General features: G+C 39.5%; 1 protein-coding gene across 4 annotated transcripts in view; it reads right to left on the minus strand.

Annotated features, from left to right (window-relative positions):
• Positions 1 to 14,269, minus strand: part of BNC2 (basonuclin 2) — a 994,147-nt gene that overhangs the window by 145,225 nt on the left and 834,653 nt on the right. For all 4 annotated transcript variants that reach the window (XM_053702635.1, XM_053702636.1, XM_053702638.1 and 1 more), the window contains one exon: positions 3,096 to 3,331. In XM_053702635.1, coding sequence (XP_053558610.1) covers positions 3,096 to 3,331 — 236 coding nt within the window. The remainder of the gene's footprint in view (positions 1 to 3,095; positions 3,332 to 14,269) is intronic.

Consider the following 14,269-nt stretch of genomic DNA (forward strand, 5'->3'; position numbering starts at 1 on the left):
ATATGTCCTTGAGAAGGAAAACCTCCTATAGTGAATATATGCTTGTGCAATAGAAAATAGTATTATTATTACTATTATTTTTATCATTATTACTACTTATTTGTAGCGTGCAACAATATTCTACAGTGATACCCGATTGCTGGAGTATTCTGCTCAATGGAAAGTTATTTGACAACGTAATTAACACAGATGGAGGAGGGCTGTGCTCCAAAGAGCTTACAATCGATAAGAAAACATACAAACGCACTATAACTTGATACTTTTTTTTTAATCTAATATAGAAACTATTAAATAAAATAACACAGTTTACTAAAACAGAATAATCCATACTTTTTAAGGCGAGCAAGACAATTAAATGTCAGACCTTTTTCCTATGGTCAGTAGATTTCAGTGCTATTGAGACCATATTAACTGAACTATACTTAATCTGGTGGCATTATCTTATATAGCAGGGCCACTTAAACTACAGCCTGGGGGCCACATCTGTCCCTCTAAGAGTTTTTTTTGTGTGGATCTCAGCACATCTGAGCAGAAAATAGATATTGGTAATCAGTTCCTAACTTCTCATTAGCTAAATAAATATGCATTTGCACCATATTTTACACATTTGAGTAGTACACACAATTAAAGGGACACTCAAGTCAAAATAAACTTTTATGATTCAGAAAGAGCATGCAGTTTAAAGACACTATCCAATTTACTTCCATTATTACATTTTGCACAGTCTTTTTATATTCAGACTTTCTGGGTAACAAGATCCTACTGAGCATGTGCATAAGCTCACAGGGTATATCCGTATACTAGTCTGTGATTGGCTGATGTCTGTCACATGATACAAGGGGCCGGAAAATGGGGGGAAAATACATTTCTCAGAAAAAAATCTACTGCTTATTTGAAATTCAGAATAGGTGTTATTACATTGTCTTTTTATTATGCGCTTATTAATTATGCAATTCTGCTGCATTGAGTGCTCTGCTAAATAAAATGAATAGTAGCTAATTTTCTCTGTGAATATAATCTACTTTTATTTTAGTTGTATTTAGAATAAGTGTGAGTATAATGTAATGTAATCCAGTCAAGATCACTACTAATGGTTCTCCATCCGTACAAAATAATGGAGTATCCCTCACATACAGGATCATGAAGTAGGTGACAGAAATATGACATGTAGGGTCGCATTAGATTTTTTTAAAAAATGGCCTCTTATCCTGCAGTAGGTTTATGATTACATTAGTTGGCTGAGGCTTCTTTTGCCCAAATACGGTTACTAGAAAGTGCTTACTGTCATCCCCATTTGTATAGACATTGCTTCACATAGCTGTCTGAGGGATCTGTAACAGCGCAGTAAACAAAAGCCACAGGATAATTATAAAACATATGGTGCATAACCGCTAGCTTGTTTATTTTATTGAAGTTAACATTATTTACAGCATATTGTGGTCAAAATTAATAGACATGTGTTGTCCAAAAGAAAAGAAAGAGAAATAGACTTTTTCTTTCTTTCTTCAGCTTATTTACACAAAGCCTTCCAGCTCGTCTGCACATCTGCAGCAAGGCTCTCCTTAAATACAATGTATCATGATCAGTTGAGCATGTTCTTAATGAGCTCTAAAATATGTAATCCAGGGAAAAATAGGCTGCCAGTAACAATTAAAGGGAGGGTGATGTAAAAACCAGACTATCTCAACAATGCCAAACTCATAAATAGACAAAAAAGGGGGGGGGGGGTTGACGACATTTGTCCAATGTCCCATTTATATCTGTGTTGTTAAAGAAAATGCAGCCCAATAATTTAAAGGGACTACAAAGTGTTCAGTAGAACGTTTTTTTATCTGCATTTGCAAAAATGTTTCTAATAAAGGTCACTAATCACTGATACAACGCAACTAGTAACCATAATGGAAGCAAGTCATTTGTACACTAAAAGTTATTACTGTAGCGTTGATTACTTTTACAAGAAGCAAATTTGGAAATACAAGGTATGCGCCACATAATGTCAGTTCTAAAAAATTCTGACTGCATTAACGTCCGTGGTCGCATAAGGTTATAATAGAGTTCAGAAATCTTGATTGGAGAACGGGACATAGCGGATGTAGTGAAATAAACACAGTACAAAGCGATTGAAATGGCATGCGTATAATGGTACAGTATATATATAACCTATAATACAGTTCATATGTCTTGATGTAAAATAGTGTATGCGTCGAACCGTAGGGAGCAGCATCAAACCTTGTGACTCGGTGTCTCTTAAATGTTATCCCTGTGTAATTCTTTTTTACAAATACATTACCGTGAAGTGCATCATAGTTCCCAAACACTGCAAAACCAGTATTTAGTCAATACAGGTACACTACAGTATCCCATATAACTTTGTTAAGTACATATATAGTATGGTGTTTGCACATTGTCCAAATCACACAGCATCCTATTTCACAGAACGTATCGTGGACGTTAGGCGAAGCATAACTTGAACTAATATATTACAGAGATGATTTTAATTAAATATGAAATACACTGTAGGCTTTTATGTCACTTTATACATAAAATATATTTCTGATATGATATGCTTTGGTAAAAAAGAAATATGTAGACTACATTCCAATGTATTTATGTGCTGTAATAAAAATATATTTACTCTCCAGGTGAGCTTTAAGGTACTATAAGAAAGTGGTTAGTTAGGTCATAAACATCAGCAGAACTAAAAGTTCTGATCTACTTAGTAAAAGGGAATTAGCACTGTCTATGGTGTTAAGATCTCTACATTGTTACAGTGGTGAATAATATACGTTTTGGACAATAAATTTGTGTGATAAACACATAGTTAAAGTCAGCACTGCTGATCAGCAGCTGAACATGGCCAGTGATAAATATATGCCACCCCTAATTGGCTTAGTGTCATGTGTCCAGCTCAAACCAGTAAAACAGTGGTGGGTTTGAGCAGACTATCTATGTGCTTAACCTCTTAATCGGAGTTAAGTAAATAGGTATAGCAAGCAATGGAGAAATAATAAAATGCCCCTCCTCCTTTACTTGTCCTTTCCCTTTAATATAAGAAAAAAACGTGTAAATAACAGTTTGCTTATTCCCCTTCTTACTTGAAGTATGTATCCACGGACATAGTCCCGCAGCGTCCATCCCAGGCCATGTAGGATGTGCAGTACCTCTTCTTGTTTCAGTACACTAAAGAGCCGGTCCAGTAGGATTTTGAGCCGTACAGGTACAGCCTGTGTACCGTACAGCATGAGGCTGCTGATGTCAAACACCACGTTAGACTGTACAATTTCCACTTGTGTCGGGTGGTACAGGTGCTGTGTGCTGAGCTTGTCCAAAGCTGGTAGAGATAAGGAAGAGAAGAAACAAGACGTTAGAAAAGAATAGCCCATGATCCTGATCAGTAGCAAGGAGAGAACTCAAATTCCTAAACTATTCAAGCAATTGTTTAAACTCAATTAAACCCCTGGCAAAGCTCTTGGATTGGTGGCATTTATAGCGCTGTAGATTTTAGCTAAAGCCTCCAGAGCTCACAGGATATGCTTCCTTAGGAAAAAAGCACCGGCAGCTCCATCAAAATGATAAGATTCATATTTATCATTCAAACCTGCTGCAAATAAACATACAGTGCATCTTACACAACACATAGACATATCATCTTAAAGTAACACTTACTCTTGTATTTAAAGGGACAATGTAGTGCAAAAATGACATGCCCATATTCATTGTGCATTTTGTGCATTAGTCACTGGAACTCTATGGGGTCAATTTATTATTGGCCGAATTGGGCCAATTCACCCTGTTTCCGCGCAAGCTTTTAGGCTCGCTGGAAACAGGAGTTAAGAAGCAGCGGTCTATAGCTACAGCGTATCATGTCCACCAGACTTTAATAAATTGACCCCTATGTGTTTAAAGGGACATGAAACTCAAATTTGTTTTCTTTTATGATTTAGAAAGAGCAGGCAGTTTAAATAACTTTCCAATGTGCTTCATTCTCTTGATATAATTTGTTGAAAAGCATAGCTAAATAGGTTTAGAAGCTGCTGATTGGTGGCTACACATATATGTCTTGTGTTACTGGCTTACCCTTGTGCTTTGCTTTTTCTTCAACAAAGGATATCTAAAGAATGAAGCACATTATATAATAGAAGTAGATTGGAAAGTTGTTTAAAATTGTATTCTCTAACCTGAATCATGAAAGAAAAATGTTGGGTTTCGTGTCCCTTTAACCCCTGCAAAAGGGTTGAAGACAAAAGTAAAGTTCTACTCTGCAGCCACTGATACTGAGCCAATCTGCAGAAACAGCAGCAGAACCCCACTAATCACCAGCAAAGCGTGCAGCTCTTGAGCAGGACTTTATCTATGTGTTTAAATTGACACACTAATTAATTAGTGCATTTTAAGTGTATTTAGCCACTGAACAGCAAGCGCTTCCCAGGTGCTGAACCAAAAATGGGGCAACTCCTAAGCTTACATTCCTGCCTTTTCAAATAAAGATACCAAGAGAACAAAGAAAAATTGATAATAGGAGTAAACTAGAAAGTTGCTTAAAATGGCATGCTCTATCTGAATCATGAAAGAAAAAAAATGTGGGTTTCATATCCCTTTAAACTTTGTTTATATATATATATTTATTTAAACACATATTTATAAATATAATATATATATAAAAATTCACACACCACAAATTTTGCAATTACAATGCCATAATTGTAATTAGTGCAAAATGTACTCAACTGTATACTAACATACGTAACATACGCCTCTTCTACGTGTTTTGTCTTTTGCTTACTATATTATTCTACAGGCCAGATGATATATTTCATCTTTGAGATTTTATTAACTATTAAAATTGCTTAGACCTACATTTTATCTTAATGACTGTAATGAGCAAACAGAGAGATTATTATTTTTTCTATCAGCTGCATAAAATGCTACAACCTGAGTCTCACTTTAAAGAAATTATGGCCGACAAATGAAAAGAAAATGCATATAAATATTTTCTAAAATTGTTGATCTTTTCTGTATTAATAGCTTCCAACTGATGTGTTGGTTAAAGTCAATAAAAAATGAACCCACAGAGATGTTTGATTTCATATACTTACATATCTACAATCTGGTTTTCTATCAGGAGGTACGACAAGTGTGAGAGCCAAGGAATAATGCCCAAGTAGGAAAATGGCCAAGTGATATTACTACCTGTCAGCTTGGTCATTACGTTATTTTCCTCTCTTGCTAATTATCATGCAAGAGGAGGCCTTTTTTTATTAGATCCTGGAGAAATACTGCTACAGGCAAAGAAAAAAACAGAATTTATGTTTACCTGATAAATTTCTTTCTCCAACGGTGTGTCCGGTCCACGGCGTCATCCTTACTTGTGGGATATTCTCTTCCCCAACAGGAAATGGCAAAGAGCCCAGCAAAGCTGGTCACATGATCCCTCCTAGGCTCCGCCTACCCCAGTCATTCGACCGACGTTAAGGAGGAATATTTGCATAGGAGAAACCATATGGTACCGTGGTGACTGTAGTTAAAGAAAATAAATTATCAGACCTGATTAAAAAACCAGGGCGGGCCGTGGACCGGACACACCGTTGGAGAAAGAAATTTATCAGGTAAACATAAATTCTGTTTTCTCCAACATAGGTGTGTCCGGTCCACGGCGTCATCCTTACTTGTGGGAACCAATACCAAAGCTTTAGGACACGGATGAAGGGAGGGAGCAAATCAGGTCACCTAAATGGAAGGCACCACGGCTTGCAAAACCTTTCTCCCAAAAATAGCCTCAGAAGAAGCAAAAGTATCAAACTTGTAAAATTTGGTAAAAGTGTGCAGTGAAGACCAAGTCGCTGCCCTACATATCTGATCAACAGAAGCCTCGTTCTTGAAGGCCCATGTGGAAGCCACAGCCCTAGTGGAATGAGCTGTGATTCTTTCGGGAGGCTGCCGTCCGGCAGTCTCGTAAGCCAATCTGATGATGCTTTTAATCCAAAAAGAGAGAGAGGTAGAAGTTGCTTTTTGACCTCTCCTTTTACCTGAATAAACAACAAACAAGGAAGATGTTTGTCTAAAATCCTTTGTAGCATCTAAATAGAATTTTAGAGCGCGAACAACATCCAAATTGTGCAACAAACGTTCCTTCTTTGAAACTGGTTTTGGACACAGAGAAGGTACGATAATCTCCTGGTTAATGTTTTTGTTAGAAACAACTTTTGGAAGAAAACCAGGTTTAGTACGTAAAACCACCTTATCTGCATGGAACACCAGATAAGGAGGAGAACACTGCAGAGCAGATAATTCTGAGACTCTTCTAGCAGAAGAAATCGCAACTAAAAACAAAACTTTCCAAGATAATAACTTAATATCAACGGAATGTAAGGGTTCAAACGGAACCCCCTGAAGAACTGAAAGAACTAAATTGAGACTCCAAGGAGGAGTCAAAGGTTTGTAAACAGGCTTGATTCTAACCAGAGCCTGAACAAAGGCTTGAACATCTGGCACAGCTGCCAGCTTTTTGTGAAGTAATACCGACAAGGCAGAAATCTGTCCCTTCAGGGAACTTGCAGATAATCCTTTTTTCCAATCCTTCTTGAAGGAAGGATAGAATCCTAGGAATCTTAACCTTGTCCCAAGGGAATCCTTTAGATTCACACCAACAGATATATTTTTTCCAAATTTTGTGGTAAATCTTTCTAGTCACAGGCTTTCTGGCCTGAACAAGAGTATCGATCACAGAATCTGAGAATCCTCGCTTCGATAAAATCAAGCGTTCAATCTCCAAGCAGTCAGCTGGAGTGAAACCAGATTCGGATATTCGAACGGACCCTGAACAAGAAGGTCTCGTCTCAAAGGTAGCTTCCAAGGTGGAGCCGATGACATATTCACCAGATCTGCATACCAAGTCCTGCGTGGCCACGCAGGAGCTATCAAGATCACCGACGCCCTCTCCTGCTTGATCCTGGCTATCAGCCTGGGGATGAGAGGAAATGGCGGGAACACATAAGCTAGTTTGAAGGTCCAAGGTGCTACTAGTGCATCCACTAGAGCCGCCTTGGGATCCCTGGATCTGGCCCCGTAGCAAGGAACTTTGAAGTTCTGACGAGAGGCCATCAGATCCATGTCTGGAATGCCCCACAGGTGAGTGACTTGGGCAAAGATTTCCGGATGGAGTTCCCACTCCCCCGGATGCAATGTCTGACGACTCAGAAAATCCGCTTCCCAATTTTCCACTCCTGGGATGTGGATAGCAGACAGGTGGCAGGAGTGAGACTCCGCCCAAAGAATAATTTTGGTTACTTCTTCCATCGCTAGGGAACTCCTTGTTCCCCCCTGATGGTTGATGTACGCAACAGTCGTCATGTTGTCTGATTGAAACCGTATGAACCTGGTCCTCGCAAGCTGGGGCCAGGCCTGGAGAGCATTGAATATCGCTCTCAGTTCCAGAATATTTATCGGTAGAAGAGATTCTTCCCGAGACCAAAGACCCTGAGCTTTCAGGGATCCCCAGACCGCGCCCCAGCCTATCAGACTGGCGTCGGTCGTGACAATGACCCACTCTGGTCTGTGGAACATCATCCCTTGAGACAGATTGTCCAGGGACAGCCACCAACGGAGTGAGTCTCTGGTCCTCTGATTTACTTGTATCTTCGGAGACAAGTCTGTATAGTCCCCATTCCACTGACTGAGCATGCACAGTTGTAATGGTCTTAGATGAATGCGCGCAAAAGGAACTATGTCCATCGCCGCCACCATCAACCCGATCACTTCCATGCACTGAGCTATGGAAGGAAGAGGAACGGAATGAAGTATCCGACAAGAGTCCAGAAGCTTTGTTTTTCTGGCCTCTGTTAGAAAGATCCTCATTTCTAAGGAGTCTATAATTGTTCCCAAGAAGGGAACCCTTGTTGACGGGGATAGAGAACTCTTTTCCACGTTCACTTTCCAGCCGTGAGATCTGAGAAAGGCCAGGACAATGTCCGTGTGAGCCTTTGCTTGAGGAAGGGACGACGCTTGAATCAGAATGTCGTCCAGGTAAGGTACTACTGCAATGCCCCTTGGTCTTAGCACCGCTAGAAGGGACCCTAGTACCTTTGTGAAAATCCTTGGAGCAGTGGCTAATCCGAAAGGAAGCGCCACGAACTGGTAATGTTTGTCCAGGAATGCAAACCTTAGGAACCGATGATGTTCCTTGTGGATAGGAATATGTAGATACGCATCCTTTAAATCCACCGTGGTCATGAATTGACCTTCCTGGATGGAAGGAAGGATAGTTCGAATGGTTTCCATCTTGAACGATGGGACCTTGAGAAATTTGTTTAAGATCTTGAGATCTAGGATTGGTCTGAACGTTCCCTCTTTTTTGGGAACTATGAACAGATTGGAGTAGAACCCCATCCCTTGTTCTCTTAATGGAACAGGATGAATCACTCCCATTTTTAACAGGTCTTCTACACAATGTAAGAACGCCTGTCTTTTTATGTGGTCTGAAGACAACTGCGACCTGTGGAACCTCCCCCTTGGGGGAAGTCCCTTGAATTCCAGAAGATAACCCTGGGAGACTATTTCTAGCGCCCAAGGATCCAGAACATCTCTTGCCCAAGCCTGAGCGAAGAGAGAGAGTCTGCCCCCCACCAGATCCGGTCCCGGATCGGGGGCCAATATTTCATGCTGTCTTGGTAGCAGTGGCAGGTTTCTTGGCCTGCTTTCCCTTGTTCCAGCCTTGCATTGGTCTCCAAGCTGGCTTGGCCTGAGAAGTATTACCCTCTTGCTTAGAGGACGTAGCACCTTGGGCTGGTCCGTTTTTACGAAAGGGACGAAAATTAGGTCTATTTTTTGCCTTGAAAGGCCGATCCTGAGGAAGGGCGTGGCCCTTACCCCCAGTGATATCAGAGATAATCTCTTTCAAGTCAGGACCAAACAGCGTTTTCCCCTTGAAAGGAATGTTTAGTAGCTTGTTCTTGGAAGACGCATCAGCCGACCAAGATTTCAACCAAAGCGCTCTGCGCGCCACAATAGCAAACCCAGAGTTCTTAGCCGCTAACTTAGCCAATTGCAAAGAGGCGTCTAGAGTGAAAGAATTAGCCAATTTGAGAGCATTGATTCTGTCCATAATCTCCTCATAAGGAGGAGAGTCACTATCGAGCACCTTAAGCAGTTCATCAAACCAGAAATATGCGGCAGTAGTGACAGGGACAATGCATGAAATGGGTTGTAGAAGGTAACCCTGCTGAACAAACATCTTTTTAAGCAAACCTTCTAATTTTTTATCCATAGGATCTTTGAAAGCACAACTATCCTCTATGGGAATAGTGGTGCGTTTGTTTAAAGTAGAAACCGCTCCCTCGACCTTGGGGACTGACTGCCATAAGTCCTTTCTGGGGTCGACCATAGGAAACAATTTTTTAAATATGGGGGGAGGGACGAAAGGAATACCGGGCCTTTCCCATTCTTTATTAACAATGTCCGCCACCCGCTTGGGTATAGGAAAAGCTTCTGGGAGCCCCGGCACCTCTAGGAACTTGTCCATTTTACATAGTTTCTCTGGGATGACTAAATTTTCACAATCATCCAGAGTGGATAATACCTCCTTAAGCAAAATGCGGAGATGTTCCAATTTAAATTTAAATGTAATCACATCAGATTCAGCCTGCTGAGAAATGTTCCCTAAATCAGTAATTTCTCCCTCAGACAAAACCTCCCTGGCCCCCTCAGATTGGGTTAGGGGCCCTTCAGAGATATTAATATCAGCGTCGTCATGCTCTTCAGTAACTAAAACAGAGCAGCCACGCTTACGCTGACAAGGGTTCATTTTGGCTAAAATGTTTTTGACAGAATTATCCATTACAGCCGTTAATTGTTGCATAGTAAGGAGTATTGGCGCGCTAGATGTACTAGGGGCCTCCTGAGTGGGCAAGACTCGTGTAGACGAAGGAGGGAATGATGCAGTACCATGCTTACTCCCCTCACTTGAGGAATCATCTTGGGCATCATTGTCATTATCACATAAATCACATTTATTTAAATGAATAGGAATTCTGGCTTCCCCACATTCAGAACACAGTCTATCTGGTAGTTCAGACATGTTAAACAGGCATAAACTTGATCAGAAAGTACAAAAAACGTTTTAAAATAAAACCGTTACTGTCACTTTAAATTTTAAACTGAACAGACTTTATTACTGCAATTGCGAAAAAACATGAAGGAATTGTTCAAAATTCACCAAATTTTCACCACAGCGTCTTAAAGCCTTGAAAATATTGCACACCAATTTTGGAAGCTTTAACCCTTAAAATAACGGAACCGGAGCCGATTTAAGCTTTAAACCCCTTTACAGTCCCTGGTATCTGCTTTGCTGAGACCCAACCAAACCCAAAGGGGAATACGATACCAAATGACGCCTTCAGAAGTCTTTTATAAGTATCAGAGCTCCTCTCACATGCGACTGCATGCCATGCCTCTCAAAAACAAGTGCGCAACACCGGCGCGAAAATGAGACTCTGCCTATGCTTTGGGAAAGCCCCTAAAGAATAAGGTGTCTAAAACAGTGCCTGCCGATATTATTAAATCAAAATACCCAGAATAAATGATTCCTCAAGGCTAAATAAGTGTTAATATCAATCGATTTAGCCCAAAAAAAGTCTACAGTTTAAATAAGCCCTTGTGAAGCCCTTATTTACAATCGAAATAAACATGGCTTACCGGATCCCATAGGGAAAATGACAGCTTCCAGCATTACATCGTCTTGTTAGAATGTGTCATACCTCAAGCAGCAAGGGACTGCAAACTGTTCCCCCAACTGAAGTTAATTGCTCTCAACAGTCCTGTGTGGAACAGCCATGGATTTTAGTTACGGTTGCTAAAATCATTTTCCTCATACAAACAGAATTCTTCATCTCTTTTCTGTTTCTGAGTAAATAGTACGTACCAGCACTATTTGAAAATAACAAACTCTTGATTGAATAATGAAAAACTACAGTTAAACACTAAAAAACTCTAAGCCATCTCCGTGGAGATGTTGCCTGTACAACGGCAAAGAGAATGACTGGGGTAGGCGGAGCCTAGGAGGGATCATGTGACCAGCTTTGCTGGGCTCTTTGCCATTTCCTGTTGGGGAAGAGAATATCCCACAAGTAAGGATGACGCCGTGGACCGGACACACCTATGTTGGAGAAAAATAGATTTTGACTAGTGTGCTGATATCTAAAGTTAAGCTTAATTAGTTTTCAAGATAGGTGTATTCAATTGCTGATATTCTGGAACTTCTGTACTTTCTAAAAGAGAATGATCAGGATGTATTACTGTATTACAGTGCTTTTGTGATGCACAGATTTTACTGTACTGAATAAACCAACTTGTTGCCTTACAGTTAAACAGCTTTACTTCTTAAATACAGAGCATATATCTACTATGTAAAAAGAGTGCAAAAAGAAATGGTTAAAAAAAAACTTTAATAATATCTTTTTGAAAGCACAATTTACAAGGTTTTGCAAATTAAGAGCAGTTAAGAAATACACTTGTTGAGAAGCCAGGTGAAATGTAGGTTCCTGAGCTTGTGCAATTTAGCTAACCAATAATGGTGTACAATGTTGCAGGCCACATTAAAGAGAGAGGAACAAAAACATTATTCAGATGTATTTTACAGCAAAGACACACAAAATAAACTAATTAATATGGTAAATTTATTTTCTTTAACTTAAAATGTTTTACAGAGATTCAATTTGAACTTTAATGTCCCTTTAATATTCTGACTTGTAATATTGCAAAGGCAACAGTTGCCATATTGTATAATTTATTACTGCATATAAATGTGAATGTTCCATCTGTATTGTTACTAACACTGGAGGATACATTTCTTTGGCACTATAAGGTTTGGAGTAGTTTGAACAAACCATTCCTCTAAACTTAAAGGGACAGTAAAGTCTAAATTCAACTTAAATAAATTGGATAGAGCGTACAATTTTAAGACTTTTCAAATTACTTTCATACATAGTTCCAAATACTGCTGTCTTAAAATGCTAAAAACATGTGTGCGCTCCTAAGCTTTTATCAGCCTAGGTTTACTTCTCAACAAAGGATGCCAAGAGTACAAAGCAAATTTGATAACAGAAGTAAAGTGTAAAGTTATTTAAATTTGCATGTACTGTCTGACTCATAAATGTTTTATTTTGATCTTACTGTCACTTTGCTTTTTGCTAAAAAAAAAAAAAAAAGGAGGTTCCTAGTATACATGTACTTCCCTTTACACAATTAATGACTTGCATTTGTGGCACACTTTCAAATCTTTTTAGGCAGAGATACTATTTTTAGCAATATGTGAACGTATGTTTTGTATAAGAGCAATAGCACTACACTATTCAAATTGCAATTAGTGGTTTACTATGTGTTCATCTTACAAATGATTCAAATGACAATTTATTTTAATCTAAAATAATATTATTGTGTTAGTTTATTGTACTGCTTAAAGGGACATTATACACTCATTTTTTCTGTGCATAAATGTTTTGTAGATGATCTATTTATATAGCCCATAAAGTTGTTTTTTTTAAATAAATGCATTGTTTTGCTTATTTTTAAATAACATTGCTCTGATTTTCAGACTCCTAACCAAGCCCCAAAGTTTGATGTGAATACCGTCAGATACCTTCTCCAGCTTGCTCCTGTTTGTGTAAAGGGTCTTTTCATATGCAAAAGAAGGGGGAGGGGGGAGTGTCTTATTTGCCACTTGCAGTGGGCTTTCCAGCTGCCTTTTCAACAGAGCTATACTGAGAGCTTCTAAATAAGTTTTTAAACAGTTTTATACTGGATTTTTATATCAGTATCTGTGCATCTTATTCTTTATAGTAGTGTCTATTACATGCAGTTATATGAAAATGAGTGTATACTGTCCCTTTAAGGCTAACAGACATTCCTACACATATTCTAGGGGGCAGAGAATAGAGTGAGTTAGATGTCATGAAACTGTGCAGTTATAAACAATACCACAACACTTCTGTTTGTTTTTTGTTTTGCTTTAGCCAGCAATGTATTAGCAGTCAGAAGTGAAAAGGTCTTATGTTACTAGCTAGTATGAATGTTTATCTGATAAGTAATCCAGCTGCGGGCATCACATTTACCAGCCAAACTTGCCCTCTCTAAAAGTACCCTGACTTTCAATATGTGCAGTCAGTGAAAAAGAAGAACTTACTTGCACAGAGAGAGGGACTTAATGAATCTTAAAACCACATACTTTACAGAGTAAAGAAGCAGACATTTTGGAGGAAATAGACTGAAAAGGGTCCTTGTGCTTCACAAGAATGTCATACACAGCTGCGGCAAACTCTAAATTTAAAGTGCTTATTTTGTCGTTTTCAACTGGTGAGTTTCTAAGGTTTGTTTTGGTTGAACGTCAAGAACATATTGGCTTTCGAGTTAGGCTTAGTACCAGAGCATTTTCGTTGGTGTTTATGTACATGTGGCTGGTTCTGGATATTCTCTAAGGAAACTCGAAGTAATTATACTATGTCCCAACACGTTCCCATCTTAACAGGATCTCTAATACAGATAAAAAAGTGTTCTTGCATTCTTATGTGTGCTTCATTCAGTTATTAGAGGTGTCTGTCACTCAAGGCTGAATCAAAAAGTGGTAGGTGGGGCTTATCTTATAGTTCCTCTGAGCACAGACATAGAGTCAAAATTAATTGCATTGCTCTGCTTATTTATTATATGCTACTGCTCCAGATTCATGATGTCCATCATAAATATTCTAATAAAACATATTTGTAAAATTATTTTAAATACATCCTAAGGTCTTAAGTTACTAAGAAGTAGATGTATCCTTGTGATAGCACGGACATAAATCTAAATTGACTTCATATGACTTTGTTATCCTATTATATAAAAGGCCAAGTGTGTTTGTCCGAAGCTGTCATGCGCAGTAGAGACAGCACGAGGACAAACACACCTGGCATTACCTAACAATCCATGCTGTGACTTTGCGGTGAAAGTGGGCTTGGCAGGGCGGGACCGTGGGCGTGACCGGACGGGACCGTTGGCGTGACCGGGCAGGACCGGGCATCATCGGGGGCGTGACCGAGCGTGGCGGGGGGCATGGTCAGGCACGGTCGGCGAGACAGAGAGGGGAGAGAAATAAAAAGAGAGGGGGAGAGAGATAGGAAAGAGCTAAAGAGAGGTGGAAGAGCAGAAGAGAGGGGAAAGTGCAGAAGAGAGGGGGGAGAGAGAGAAAAAGAGAGGGGAGAGAGAGAGAGAGAGCAAAAGAGAGGGGGAGAGAGAGAGCAAAAGA

Source organism: Bombina bombina, chromosome 2 (assembly GCF_027579735.1).
Source record: "Bombina bombina isolate aBomBom1 chromosome 2, aBomBom1.pri, whole genome shotgun sequence".
Lineage (NCBI taxonomy): Eukaryota > Metazoa > Chordata > Amphibia > Anura > Bombinatoridae > Bombina > Bombina bombina.